The sequence below is a fragment of the Scardinius erythrophthalmus genome, assembly GCF_964197995.2.
Source record: "Scardinius erythrophthalmus genome assembly, chromosome: 2".
Classification (NCBI taxonomy): Eukaryota; Metazoa; Chordata; class Actinopteri; order Cypriniformes; family Leuciscidae; genus Scardinius; species Scardinius erythrophthalmus.
The window spans coordinates 56,625,644-56,639,202 of NC_138222.1; the positions used below are offsets into that span (position 1 = coordinate 56,625,644).

Genomic DNA, 13,559 nt, shown 5'->3' on the forward strand with positions numbered 1-13,559 from the left:
GGCTGTACTCCTCCCTCTCTCCCTCTTCCTCTCTTTCTTCTCACTCTCGGCCCAGGGAGATTCCCAGGCGTTCGGCTCTGTGCTCGCAGAGGTTATAACAACACAGCTTTGGTTCGAGAGTGGCAATGGGAGAGCAAAGCCTCATAACCCCCAAAGCACAGAGCGGTTCACCCAGAAGTCACCCGCAGAGAGAGAGAAAAGTAGAAAGACAGATAGAGTGTAAATGAGAAGCTTTACTGGCATGGCGCATGGCTGGTGTTTCTGGAAAGACTTTGCAGGGGCCCAGATTAATGATATTTCCCTGTCACAAGTCGCCTAGTCTCGCGTAGCCGGACCTTCAGACTGACGGCAGAAGGTCTGGACTCCATCACAGCTTTCATTGGCCAAGGACCGGCCAAGAGGACGTCTGACCGACATGTAGAGCAACCAATCACAGTTCATTTTGTTTCGTGTCATGTTTAGAGGCGTGAAAATGTAACGTTGATGTCCCTACGATAACTACGAGACCAGTGTGCATCTAATAAATTATTCATTCAAGAACATTGTGCAAGTTTACTGCAACAATGGCGCCGCAAACTTCACAAACTTTTGACAATCCAGCGTTTAGTTGATCCTGATAAGCGCTCATTGTCACAGTTGCTAACACGAAAGCTTTCTTCTTCTTCCATGAGGGGGTTTGGCTTCACACCGGACGCAACACACACGTCTTCTGGAAATCCTGTAGAATTCAATCAATCGGATGACGTCTTTGAAACTCCTAAACCTAAAGTGTTTCCTATTTTGTGTGCCTTATGCATCAGATGTTCAGAGGCTGAGACTATAAGTCACCTAACCTCCTCACAAAATAGATAGCTGTCTTTTCAGATCTAAAGGTACAGTCACATTTCAGCAAATTTTTGCGGGCAAGAATGTCAGTAGGATAGCGATTGTATGATTCACAGCTCACAAACAAATCAGTTTCAAACCAAGCAGCTTTCTGTTGATCAAAACGGATTTGAAGATGAACCCGTTGCGAAATCTGTGTGGAAAAATCGCTCTCAAGTGAAATTATGATCGCATGGATTCCTTGAAATTCGCTGAACAACAGTAAATATGACCCCACCTTAATACAACAAAATGCCACCTGGATAGGCAGCTCACTATGTTTTGAAATGCACTTATGATGCCTAAAAATACCGTCTTGTTAGGCAACTCACTAGATTCAAAACACAGCCAATGTTCGGACGTGCCTGTGATGTCTTAAAATGTTGTCTATGCAAGCAGCTCACTGGGATTTAAAAGACTTCAAGTGTTTGAATGTTTGAAAGATGTCCAAAACTGCTGCTAGGTAGGTTGCTTGCTAGGTTTTGAAACATATCGTAAATAAGAAGTGTCATTGGCGGATTTCTATTCATGTCTGGTGTTTATTCGATGACGTTTATTGTGGGGGAAACTTTGCGGGGGCCTCGATCGATGTTCTTTCACTGTCACTAGTCGCCTGACGTCCCCATGAGACCGATGGCTGCCCTTCCAGCTCTAATACAATCTGGCGTTCAGAGCTGAGGTGGAATGTGTCTGGAAAGATTAGTGCTAACATTAAAAAGCCTAATGTTGACCTCTCATTCACAGACACTGGAAGGCATCACGAAGACTTGGGAGGAAACGTCTCTGGACATCACACCCTACAAAGACAAAGGTCACCACAGACTGAGGTGAGATGCCAGAGGTTTCAAAAGGTCAAACGTCAAGAGGTCGTAGACACTCGCAGGTGCTCAGTAAGCAGAATGTTAAATAGATGATAATGATGATTCAGTGTCCTGACGTGGCAGTGCATTTTACTTTATTTTATTAAAAAATATTTAATTTGCTATGTAATTCTCCTCAGAAAAAGAAAACACAAGAACATAAAAATAGTGAAGATTAACGCACATGCGCACGCACACACACACACATAAAAATGTATGTCTTTCCTAGCTGCAGCTTGCTACAGCCTCCAGCCTCCACCAGTAGATTTTTCATCTTAATTGGGGAGTTGTCCTAATTGACTTTGCCTAATTGATGTATTGGATTATTTTTTCCTGAGACGTAATTTTACCATAACTTTCATGCATTTCCAGTCGCGAGCTAATTGTCTTTTGTGGCAGACTCACTGTCCACCGAGAGACTGGTACTGGCTTCATCCATGCTGTTAAGGCACCGTAATTCGAATATGTTAGTGCCAAAAACAAGCCATAGCCTAAAAAACAGCATTCCTCAACATGATGGAGCTCCCTGCTGCAGGGAAGAACCGCCACGCGTGATGAGCCAGTGACTCCACATTATCATAATACTCTGTGTGACACAACCACCACTGAGAAAGAGTGAGCAAATGATACAAAACACTGGCTGTGTTTTAAAACCTAGTGAGCCGCCTCCTGCATACTGGACAGAATTATAGGCATATTCAAATGTTCTTAACGGATTGAATGCGCTTATGATGTGCAAAAATTCTGTCTAGATAAGCAGCTCACTAGGTTTTGAAACACAGCCAGTATTTGAATGGACCTTTGATACCCGGAAATGCTCTCGAGATGGGTAGCTCAGCAGGCTTTGAAACACATCTAGTGCTTAAATGCACCTTTGATGGCCAAAAATGCTGTTTAGATGGGGTTGGGAAACACAGCCACCGGCCGGACAGCATTGCTCTCTCAGAGTCTGGTTCAAATCTGTGTTTGACAGCAAGCCATGTTTCATACACAGATTAAATGGCTTATCAATGCCAGGGCACCTTGAGCTCTCACACAAACATAATTACTATCAATCTCCCTAGAGAGCAGGACTCAGAATGGCTGCTTTAAGCCTTCTGGGCAAACAAGTCAAGGGTCCAACGAAGAACATAAACTGACTGCCTGTGAATGAATAAACACTAGCAGGAAAAGACATTTCTGTATTTAGATGAGCTCAAATGATGCTGTTGCTCTTTTTGGTTTGATTGAGACCATTCGGGAGTTTCACAAAGGGTTCATTGCTTACAATTATAGAAACGAGCTGTGAGCAGATAAGAACTGGAGAGGATGCTTTGTGCCTATGGCAGCCGCACAAAAGCTCTAATCTAACAGAATCATTTGTATAAGCAGTCTCCTTCCCAAGGGCTGAAAGTTTTCTGAAAATGCCTTCAGGCCGCTTCGTATTTAGCTGGAAGCAATGTGTGTGTGCGAATGAGCATGTTTACGTGCAAGTTGCATGGATGAATCGGAAACGGGTCAGTCTGTGCCTGTTTGTCCGTTTTGATGTAACAGTAATTCCGTATTATTGTTTTTTTATACCTTAATGGAGGCTTCTTATTTAGATTCTTTCTTAATTTTCCATTTAATTTGTGTCTATTTTGTCCTTTATAAGTTAGAGTGCCTCTGGAGACAAATTGGCCTATGGTTATGATACTGCTTATGTGATATTGCTTTTGCATATATATAAGTAAGTGCTATGTCCCCATTTTGATAGCTAAGTAAACGAGTCTGTACTTAGCTATAGTTTTGGAACAACATTTTTCCTAGAAGTGAGCTTAATCTGACAAAGACGTGCAAAAATAAAACAAATACTAAAATAAATGTAAAAGTTAGAAAAGTGTGTATATATATTATAAAATAAATATTTAAAAAATTCTGTACTTCTATCCTTCACAGCTACATTTTAATTTGCATCGAAACAAATATCCCCATCATCCTTGTGTTTGTGTACTGCATGTTTAGTGAAGTCAAGCTTACGATAATAAAACGATTCAAAGATGCTAACAGATTACAGTTCTGCTCTAAAAAGACAATAGTGTCATTACTCAGCTGGAGTCAGTTCAGTAGTGTGTAGTATCCAGTAGTGTCAGTGACGTCAGGTCAGTAATATAACTGAAACTGAGTATTAAGTGTTGCGTAATGCACCAATACGCAGAGTCATAAGGACTGCAGCTCTCTGTGCTATAACCTGTCATATGCGTCAGTGTCTCACACCCACCTGTGAGAGAGAGAGAGAATCACAGGGGGTGGTGTCTCACTGACAGGTAGGCATGTGAAGAAAAAAAGCGAGCGAACAGAGATATATAGAGGAAAAGGGGGAAGATTTTTATTGCTTATTTCTAGAAGCTTAGATCCTGCAGAACAGAGAAAGGACGTGGTCTCTCTCTCTCTCACTCTCTCTCTCTCTCTCCCCCTGTTTAGCACACATACCTGCTGGTATTGTTCGTCCCCGTCAGTGCTGCAACAAAAGGTGGACATATGCTTTATCTTTAGTTCTCCCTCTCCCTCTCTCCTCTTTGATCACTCTATTTCTTCCTCTTTTTTTTTGTCAGTGGTGTATATGCCATATCAACAAACACTGTGTTTAGTATTCAGCGGTGGGGTTGTATACTGGGGACAGAATCAATTCCAAATTACTCAGGCTCTCAATAACGGACAGCCTTGTCCGCAAGGAGAAAAGATGATTAATGATGATAGTATTCATGATAGAAGCTGAAGTGTGCGCACACACAGATGGAGCTGTGTGTGCGTTAATGGTCCTGCAGTGAAGAGGCTTTCTGTTTGCTGCCATGTACTTATAATTGAGCGTTTCCACACATTTAGCAGGACGGAGTGCAAATCACCTGTAATTACCACCTACAGCCCTGCATTGTACGCACAGCACACACACACACACACATTGTATAAATACGGTGCACAGAAACATCTCTTTGCCTGCTCTGCAGTTGCAAGAGTGACAATTCTGCAGAACTTGCATTAAAAACGTCCTGCACCGAAGGTTCGACTGACCGAAAGACTCTCCTGGCAGTCATAACGTAACACTGAGCGGAGCCAGTGGGCGAAACGGTCTATAATGACGCGGAACAAAACGTGCATGCAAACACTTTTAGCATATGCTACTTCTTGTAATTAAATTAAGACACATACGCTTCCCTTACCAACACTGTATTTTATTTCAAATTTGCTACAGCGCACATTTTTGTCCTGACGCACATATGCTGCTGTTTGGACGCACACACACAGATGCGGATGAACGTCCCAGCCCTGCTTTGCTGATGACTCGGTATTTCGAGAGGTCATGTCCTCCTCTATGTGCTTTTCTGTTAGTTTACTAAAAAAGTGTGTCTGTGTGTGTGTTTGTGTGATTTTCTAGTAACAATAAGCTGTTCAAAATGAAGTGAGATGCCTATGTAGACAGCATTTTTAGACATCACCGGCTTCAATTTGAACGCCGGTACATGGTCTAGTTAGGCTGTGTACTTTGGTAAGCAAGATTAAGTTGACTCTATAAGCAGAGAGCATAGCTACACATTCTAACTCACACATGGGGTGCGTCTCAATCAGCTCTCTAGTTCGGGGGTCAGGGCTCTGATCATAGAGACGGACGTTTTAAAGGCAAAATCCTTCCTGTGCACTAAAACATTTGCTCCCTAAAAAGTCCCACAATGCACTGTGAAAACCAGGGAGCATTTATGCTCACCGTGTTCCCTTAACAGAAGTTCTGAAGTGCGAAACAATCACGTGAGCCAACTATTCAACTATATTGCAGCATAAACATAAATTGTCATAAACATAATCTAGCTAACATTTATAAGTAATTTATGACTGAAAAGTTGCCGGTGTTTGTAAGAATAATAAATGTGAGAAAACGATCAGTTCTGCTGTTGTTCATAAATACCAGTCGTGATGTTGTACAACAAGGGCTGATTGAGACGCACCCATGGTCACTTCTCTAGATGATCAGCATTCATTGCTTCATAATGGCTTTAGGGCTTTAAGCGTGACTCATTGGGCCAGGGTAGTACAACACTGCCACCTAGTGTGTGTGCATATGTGTGTTTACATGTGCGTATACACGTGTATGTGTGTGTGAGATAAAGGAAGCAGGAATGTCCTGACCATCTGCTGCACATTAGAAAGAGACCCCCAGCCCAATTCAATTAACATCCACAAGCCCCCTGATTGGGCTCAGGGAGAGAGAGAGATGGGAAGAGAGATAAAGGGCATTGCAGGACTCTCTACCCTGCAGTAAATATGAGTTTCAGCATTCTCTGATGAACTCCTGCCTGACAGCGGGGCGAATGGAAAAGTCATTGATCAAACGCGCACACACACACACACACACACACACACACACACACACACACACACACACACACACACACACACACACACACACACACACACACACACACACACAACAGTAGACTCATTCAAAGAGGTTATGGAATTGTGTTTGCTATGAAACAGAGGGAGAGATAAATAAGTACTCTTGATCTATGAGCATGTTTGAAGTTTTGTTTAAAAAAAAACATTTAAAATGGAGATAGAGAGGGAACATTTAGTTAGTGATTCTCTTTATTTATCCTTATTGCTGTTTATCTTTTTTTATAATTAATTTAAATCTGACAAAACTACTGGATGTCCCCTATTTTATTTGTAACATGTTAACATGCATTTTAGTGCCTGATATTGTGTTTTATTTATTTATTTATTTATTTTATTTTTAGAATCATTGAATTAGTGTGTACTCTGTAGTGATTATAATTAAAATGATTGTATGTCCTAAATTAAATTGACACTTGACATGACAAAAAGTCCTAGATATGTTCATGTGAATAGCATAGTAAATGAATATTTTCTTGTCTGCAATATGACATTGTGGTAACTGTGGTAGTAGTGACTGCAGTCAGACACTATAGTGACTGTCAAATATCTGCATTTACTGTCTCAGAGGCAACTACTGGTGAAGGTGGAAATAATAAAAGTGGGTTTTGATCAAAGTATAATTAAATTAACTTTGAAAACACTTGATATGAAGAAATCTTACACTCTAAAACAGTGATTATATAAGATCCAATGTGACAGACAGCACAGAGCTGCAGAATCCTAAATAAAGACCAGTCTAAATTATGTCAAAGCATTCCAGCCGTGCTTATTTTATTGATAACTTGCTCATTATTTACAGCTTGTTTATATTATATGGTGATGTTGATTTGATAGGCAACAGCCATAATTGTGCATAGAATTTCCTTTAGTTAGTACAAGTAATTGTCATAAATGGGCAACATGCCTATTTTATACGGTTAAAAAATGCCTACATTGCAAATATTGTTTAATGCAAATACCTTAAATGCAAATATTGCTGTCTTTTTAAAGACATTCACCCTTATTTTGATAGCTAGTTATTTGTACTTGTGTATATGTGATAATTCTGTGGCAGTAGTAATGTAGTCCGCTCTCTCACCTGCTGCTCCTCTGAGAACAGCCTGCAGTGAAGACACACAGTTAGATGATGTGATGAGACAGATGCAGTGTGTGTGTGTGTGTGTGTGTGTGTGTGTGTGTGTGAGAGAGAGAGAGATACCGAGAGAATGAATCCTGTCATCACTGCACCTTTCCCACTGCTAATGTTCATGTGTGTGAGTCCGAGTCAGAGAGAAAGAAAGAGTTGAGAGTACGGCTCCTGTGATTGGTCTGAATCAGAGTTCCTGCGGCACACGGGCTGAGTGTGTGATCACTTAAAGCAGAGGTGATCATTTACAACCTTTCTGAGTGTGTGTGAGAGCAGCCGTGCTGTACTGCTTTCATCCATATTTAACTATATTAAATTGATAGCAACAGTAGACTATAATAAACACAATTACTAATATATAAAAGGGAAAAAGATTAAGTATATAAATCAAATAATATACATATATTGGGTATGCTAATGTTTAGTAAGTTAGTAAGATGTCTCTTAGGCTCACCAATGCTGCATTTATATAATCAAACACACAGTAAAAAAAAAAAAAAAACAGTGAAATATGATTAGAATTTAAAATAACTATTTTCTTTTTAATATGTTTCAGAGTGTAATTTATTCCAGTGATCAAAGCTGAATTTTCAGCATCATTACTCCAGTCTTCAGAGTCACATGATCCTTCAGAAATCATTCTAATGCTGATTTGGTGCTTAAGAAACATTTATTATTATTATCAATGTTGAAATAATTTATTTTTTAATATTATTTGTGGAAACCATGGCATTTTTTTCAGGATTCTTTAATAAATAGAAAGTTCAAAAGAGGAGCATTTTGAAATAGAAACCTTTTAGAAACATTATAAATGTCAATTTAATGTATCCTTAATGAATACAAGTATTAATGATAGTGCATTTTGTTTTGTTGTAACACCTGTTAAAGAGCGTTGAACCACTTCCACAGATAAAAGATTTGCATTTTTCTTTAAGCTTTTCCTCAGCCAAACAACTGGCAAATTTAATCACTTTTTATACATTGATCAGTAATGTTGGGATTAAAGTTATGAAATATTTCTGGAGTTATAGACTTTTTAATCCACTTATACTGTAATGGCTTGAAGCTCATATTAACTGCCTGGATGTGGGGGTTTAAACAGGTTTTCTGCCATTCATCTTTGGATATATCCTGTTATATTCTGATATATGATTTTAATGATGATCATATTCCAAAAGTTTGTGAGCAGAGGAGCTCATCATGTGTCATTTATTCATATACTGTAGCATGCAGAAAGGCAGAGCGTACTTGCATGAGTTCTTCTTTCTCAACCATCATAACTTGAGTTTATTGTGCTGTATTTTTATGGTGGCTTCAGGCCAAAACACCAAGTCCTCATAAGTGCACTTAAACTTGATTAAAGCTGCATTATGATTCACAGAGTTCTTATGTCGTGTACCAATTATATTAAGAAACATACTTAAATGGAGCATAATAGAATATAATTTGGGGTCAGTAAGATTTTTTTTATAGAAATTAATACTTTTATTCAGCAAGGATGCAATAAATTGTTAAAAAGTGACAGAATCCTGAAACAAAGTTTCCTAAGAAAAGAATAATTAGTGCAACTGTTTTCAGCATCAACAATAATCAGAAATGTTTCTTGAACACTAAATCAGCATATTAAAAGGATTTCTGAAGGATAATGTGACACTGAAGACTGGAGTAATGATGCTGAAGATTCAGCTTTGATCACAGGAATAAATTACATTTTAAAATAGAAAACAGTTCTTTTAAATTGTAATAATATTTAACAATATTACTGTTTTGACTCATAGTTGTTTATTTAAGCAATTAATCGACTAATTGCATGTTTATATGAATTTAATTAAATATATACTGGGGGGCTTAATATATAGCCTATTCCCTGCTCAAGCGCACACATAAAGCTTTCCGCAAAGCAAAATAGCAAGGAGTCATTTTAATTGTTTATTAATGAACTAGTGTTTTCTGAGTCAGTGTCAGTTGACGATGCTGACTTCCATCTCCGCAGTAGTGAACGCGCCTTTAATGAGAAATGCACCTTTCATACGGATTGCATAATCAGAGAGTATTTGTTTTCGATTCAAATTAATTCATTTAAAAGTAGACATTTCAAGCTTTCTATAGATATATTTGTAATGTCTGTGAGGCAAGTAGCCTATACTCTTTTGGTTAATTTTTGTGACTCGCTCCAGTTCACGGAGACTGAGACGGCAGAAAGTGCAATCTGTTTGTTTTCTTAATTTTACAAAAGCACAACGTATTGTTTTTAGTGTGAGTTTACACAAATATAAGTAGACCCTTTATGCTGCGTTCACACTGAACGCGAATTGAGCGTCAAATTCGCTTCTATCACGTCTAGTTGGACGCTTGAACATTTTGAATCCACTCGCGCGTCCAAAGCGAATTGGACGTGCATATAATGCGAGCGTTTGAAGCAAAATAGACGCACGTTCAAGGCGAAATTTGCTTCTTGTGGGAGTGGCAAGTGCTAGGCGTGTCTATCGCACCGCAGGACCTCCAGATGCGCGTGAACGCGTCTTTACATTGACTTAAAGCTGCAGTCAGCAAGTCTGGCAGATTGGTTGACTTAGCCAAAATTTTGAATGTTTACAACTCTCATGCCCCTCCCCCACTACCAACGAGCACCCTCCCATAGACGTCGTGTTCGTCAGTGCGTGTGTACCTGATTTTCTGTGAACGCGCGCGACCCGCGCGTCTCTTCAGCATCGATCAACACCATGGACTCGGAGGTAGGCTGCCCTGGCTAATCTACCCATAGATAGCAATAACAGAGGAATTGGAAGCTTGTTAGTAGATTTTCTCTCCGCCATCACGCTTCGTACAATCTCAGGCGAACTTCAGGCGTGTCCTGTGCATGTGATATTGAAACGTGTGCGAGCCGTGAGGGAGAGGGGATCTGTGACTGTGGCGTGTGCACGATGTGATTGACAGTCAGATCTCACACCCCCCTGCGCTGATTGGACCCGATGAGACGGGAGCGGTGGATTTTTGCAAAACAAATAACACGCTCCAGGTGGAGTTAGAAGCTCGGGTTTTTTTCTAAAACCACTTTATTTATGTTGTTCTGTTGGATTATAGTGTCGATTTCACTGAATATGATCAAAAAAATGTTGCCGACGGCAGCTTTAACATGGAAATCACTCGCTCCAGATGCTCAATTCACGTTCGGTGTGAACACAGCATTACAGTTTCGAATGATGCATTACATGACCAATAATGACTATTTATATGAGTAATAATAATGAGAATTTTAAGTGGTTTCCGCTGTTACCAGGAAAAAATCTAAGTGATAGCGCCGGCGCCTCCATGTCATGCAGGAAGCGCGTTAATATTTTAGCTTAGACTCAGAAAATACTAGTTTATTAATAAACAATTAAAATTGCTCCTTGCTATTTTGTCCGATTTTATTGCTTTGCGGAAAGCTTTGTGTGCGCTTGAGCAGGGAATAGGCTATATATTAAGCCCCCCAGTATATATTTAAGTAATTAAATTCAAACACTTGGATATGCTCCTTATAGCGCACATTTATCTACAGTAGGTTAACATTAGAGTTATGTAAAGTTGCTGCTACTTACATGTTTCAAATGATACGCCATATTTGAGGTCGATGGATGATAGGCGAATGTTTGGATTTCCTGCTCAACATAATGTAATTACCACACAGACCCGCCGTTAATGATCTGTCCTTCACGGACTGCGTGAATTTGCCACTTCCTGTGGAGTTTCTTTTCCTGCAACTAACCGACTAATAACATTTTGGTCAACTAAGCCTCTTCTCGTCGACTTATGGTCAGTCAACTATTAGGGGGCATCCCTATTAAAAATATTTCATCTAATTTAAATGATACCAAATGCACATGAGAGAATGTGTCTTTGTCTTTGTGCTCTAACCTGTTGATCTCCTTCCTAAAATATTCATGAAATGCAACGGCAAGTTCCACTAATATCAGTCATTACAGACAAAGGCGTTCACCTCCACCATAAATGCTCTTGGACTTCACTTGTGTTTTTCCCTCCGGCGCTGCTTCAGTGATGTGTGTCGAATGCTATATGTGTCTGTCATGTTGCCTGGACTGGAAAACAGACAGATTATTCCTCTGAGTGTGTGTCTGTAGGTGCCGCAGGCCAGAGATTGTGCCTGGTTTCATGCTGTCGCTCGGGAGGTCAGGTGGCCCACGCCTGTCACTCACCTCCTCTTATTCTATCCTCCTTTCTTCTTTCTCTCTTTCCCATCAGCCCTGTGCTCCCTCTCAGAGAGAGAGTGTGAAGAGGTTGTTTTAAGGCATTTACACTCATCTTTTTCACTTTTTTTGTGCCCTTCACCAACTGACATTGATGTGCAAAGTGCAAAGTGTGTGTGCAGTGCTCCTCCGTTGCTCATATGCACACACTCTGCATGCACCGGCATTGGTTAGAGCTTGGGGAGATGGAGAGACAAACAGAGATGAATGACACACACACACACACACACACACACACACACCTGCGGCTTCAATCTGAGAAATCAAGAGATGTGTGACATGTTTTGTGCCTGTGTGTGTGTCTTTCCTCCGGGTTCGTGTGCTCGTGTGAATGTATGTGAGTGTGTTTCTGCGTGTGCATGCGGACATCAGGTGCCGTTGGCATGGAGACGGCTGCGGCAGCGCGTGAGGCTGCTGCCATGGCAACGCAGTACGCCGAGGAGGGGGGTCGAGAGCCACTGCTGTTCACTTTGTCCTCTCTTTTGTTTGCTTCATACATCGAGCTGTGTGCGCGCCAGAGAAAGGGATGTGTGGTAGTTTGTCGAAATGAATAACAGACAGAACCTTGAGCTCTCTGTATTACCTTATTTTATTTCAGTTGTATTGTGAATGTGCCTTTTATAAATATGCTTTGTGTACGTGTACATGTTTGGCCATAGTTATGATCATCAAAAACTGGCGTTTGAAGCAGTCCTGACTATTTAAAATGCTCACAAATCATGTTTTGATAGATTGTCCAATGTCAACAGGTTGTGTGAGGGTTTGATTGTGAGGGTAAGGTTTAGTAAATACTATAATCTTAGTATGAAAACCATTGCAGCCAATATCCTAGTAATATGCATGATGATATGCAACTAGTTAATAGTGAGAATTGGACCCTAAACTAAAGAGTTACCATAAAAAATACACAAACTTTCGTGTGTGCACTTGTAACTGTTGCATGCTCATGAAAAAACTTTTTTTACATGCTCACGTGAATTTTTTGCATGCTCGCGTGTTACAATTTCCGGTTTATGGATGATTTAGCATCTGCGTGAATTCGCAGGGATCTTTTTGCTAAAAATGGCAGTACCTCTAATATCAAGACCTGATGTCCGGTTTAACACATCCTCTGTGGCAACTGAGAAACCACGCCACAAAATGGAACAGTTAAAAGTGTTCAAAATGTGGATTTCGTTAGGGCAGAATATTTATATTGTCCCATATAAACCTTTAACGGGCAATTATAAAACATTGGTACAGTAAAATGTAACTTACAAGTGGCGAATAAATGCTGAATTCCTTCAATTCTAACTATTGCTAGCAGCGCCTAGAGACATAGAGGACTGAAGGGAGCTTTGCGTTATAAAGGGGAGGCTTACGCGTCAATAAGTGACAAATGTAGATTCAGCCTCATACTAGAGCAGCTGCTCTAACGAAATTTTAATTTTGAGCATTTTGTTTAACCCTCAGAGAGTCTTCGTTTAGCAGTCACACTCAGTGCCTTCCCGGTCAGAAGTGACCGGACACCTAAAAATGAAACTTCCTCCATCCCAGTAAAAACCAATGCAATTTATTTTTGTTCTATAATATTTATTCTTTTTAAATTAGTATTTTGAGACAATTTGATTGAACTTATTAATATTTATGCAATATTTATAGTCCATTTTTTGCCATTGAAAATAATGTTTTTTTTTTTTATTATTATTATTTTTTATTTTTATTTTTCTATGCGGTATTTTCGGTTAAAATAGAGACTAGGCTTTCAGAAAAAAAATAAAAATAAAAAAATAAATCAATTTATTAAACATAAAATTAAATAAATCATGTTATTGCATGGGTTTACCACTAGATGCCTGTAATAGCTCTAAATGGAGATGCTTGTGAATTCTAGTTGTTTTTGGACCAAATTACTTACTTTTAAGATGTGGATTGATTGTATTTTTTTAGAAATTCTCAAATAATACTTTTTGCCAAGGTTTATAACATTTTATTAATTATTATTTTAATAATTTTAATAATTATTATATTAATTATATATATATATATATATATATATATATATATATATAT

At 39.4% G+C, this 13,559-nt stretch overlaps 1 protein-coding gene across 1 annotated transcript in view; it reads left to right on the plus strand.

The window, feature by feature from the left end:
• Positions 1-13,559, plus strand: part of dnah2 (dynein, axonemal, heavy chain 2) — a gene marked incomplete at its 5' end in the record, with an annotated part of 165,133 nt that overhangs the window by 71,836 nt on the left and 79,738 nt on the right. The window contains one exon of the mRNA XM_081349604.1: positions 1,609-1,691. Within this exon, the coding sequence (XP_081205730.1) occupies positions 1,609-1,691 (83 nt within the window). The remainder of the gene's footprint in view (positions 1-1,608; positions 1,692-13,559) is intronic.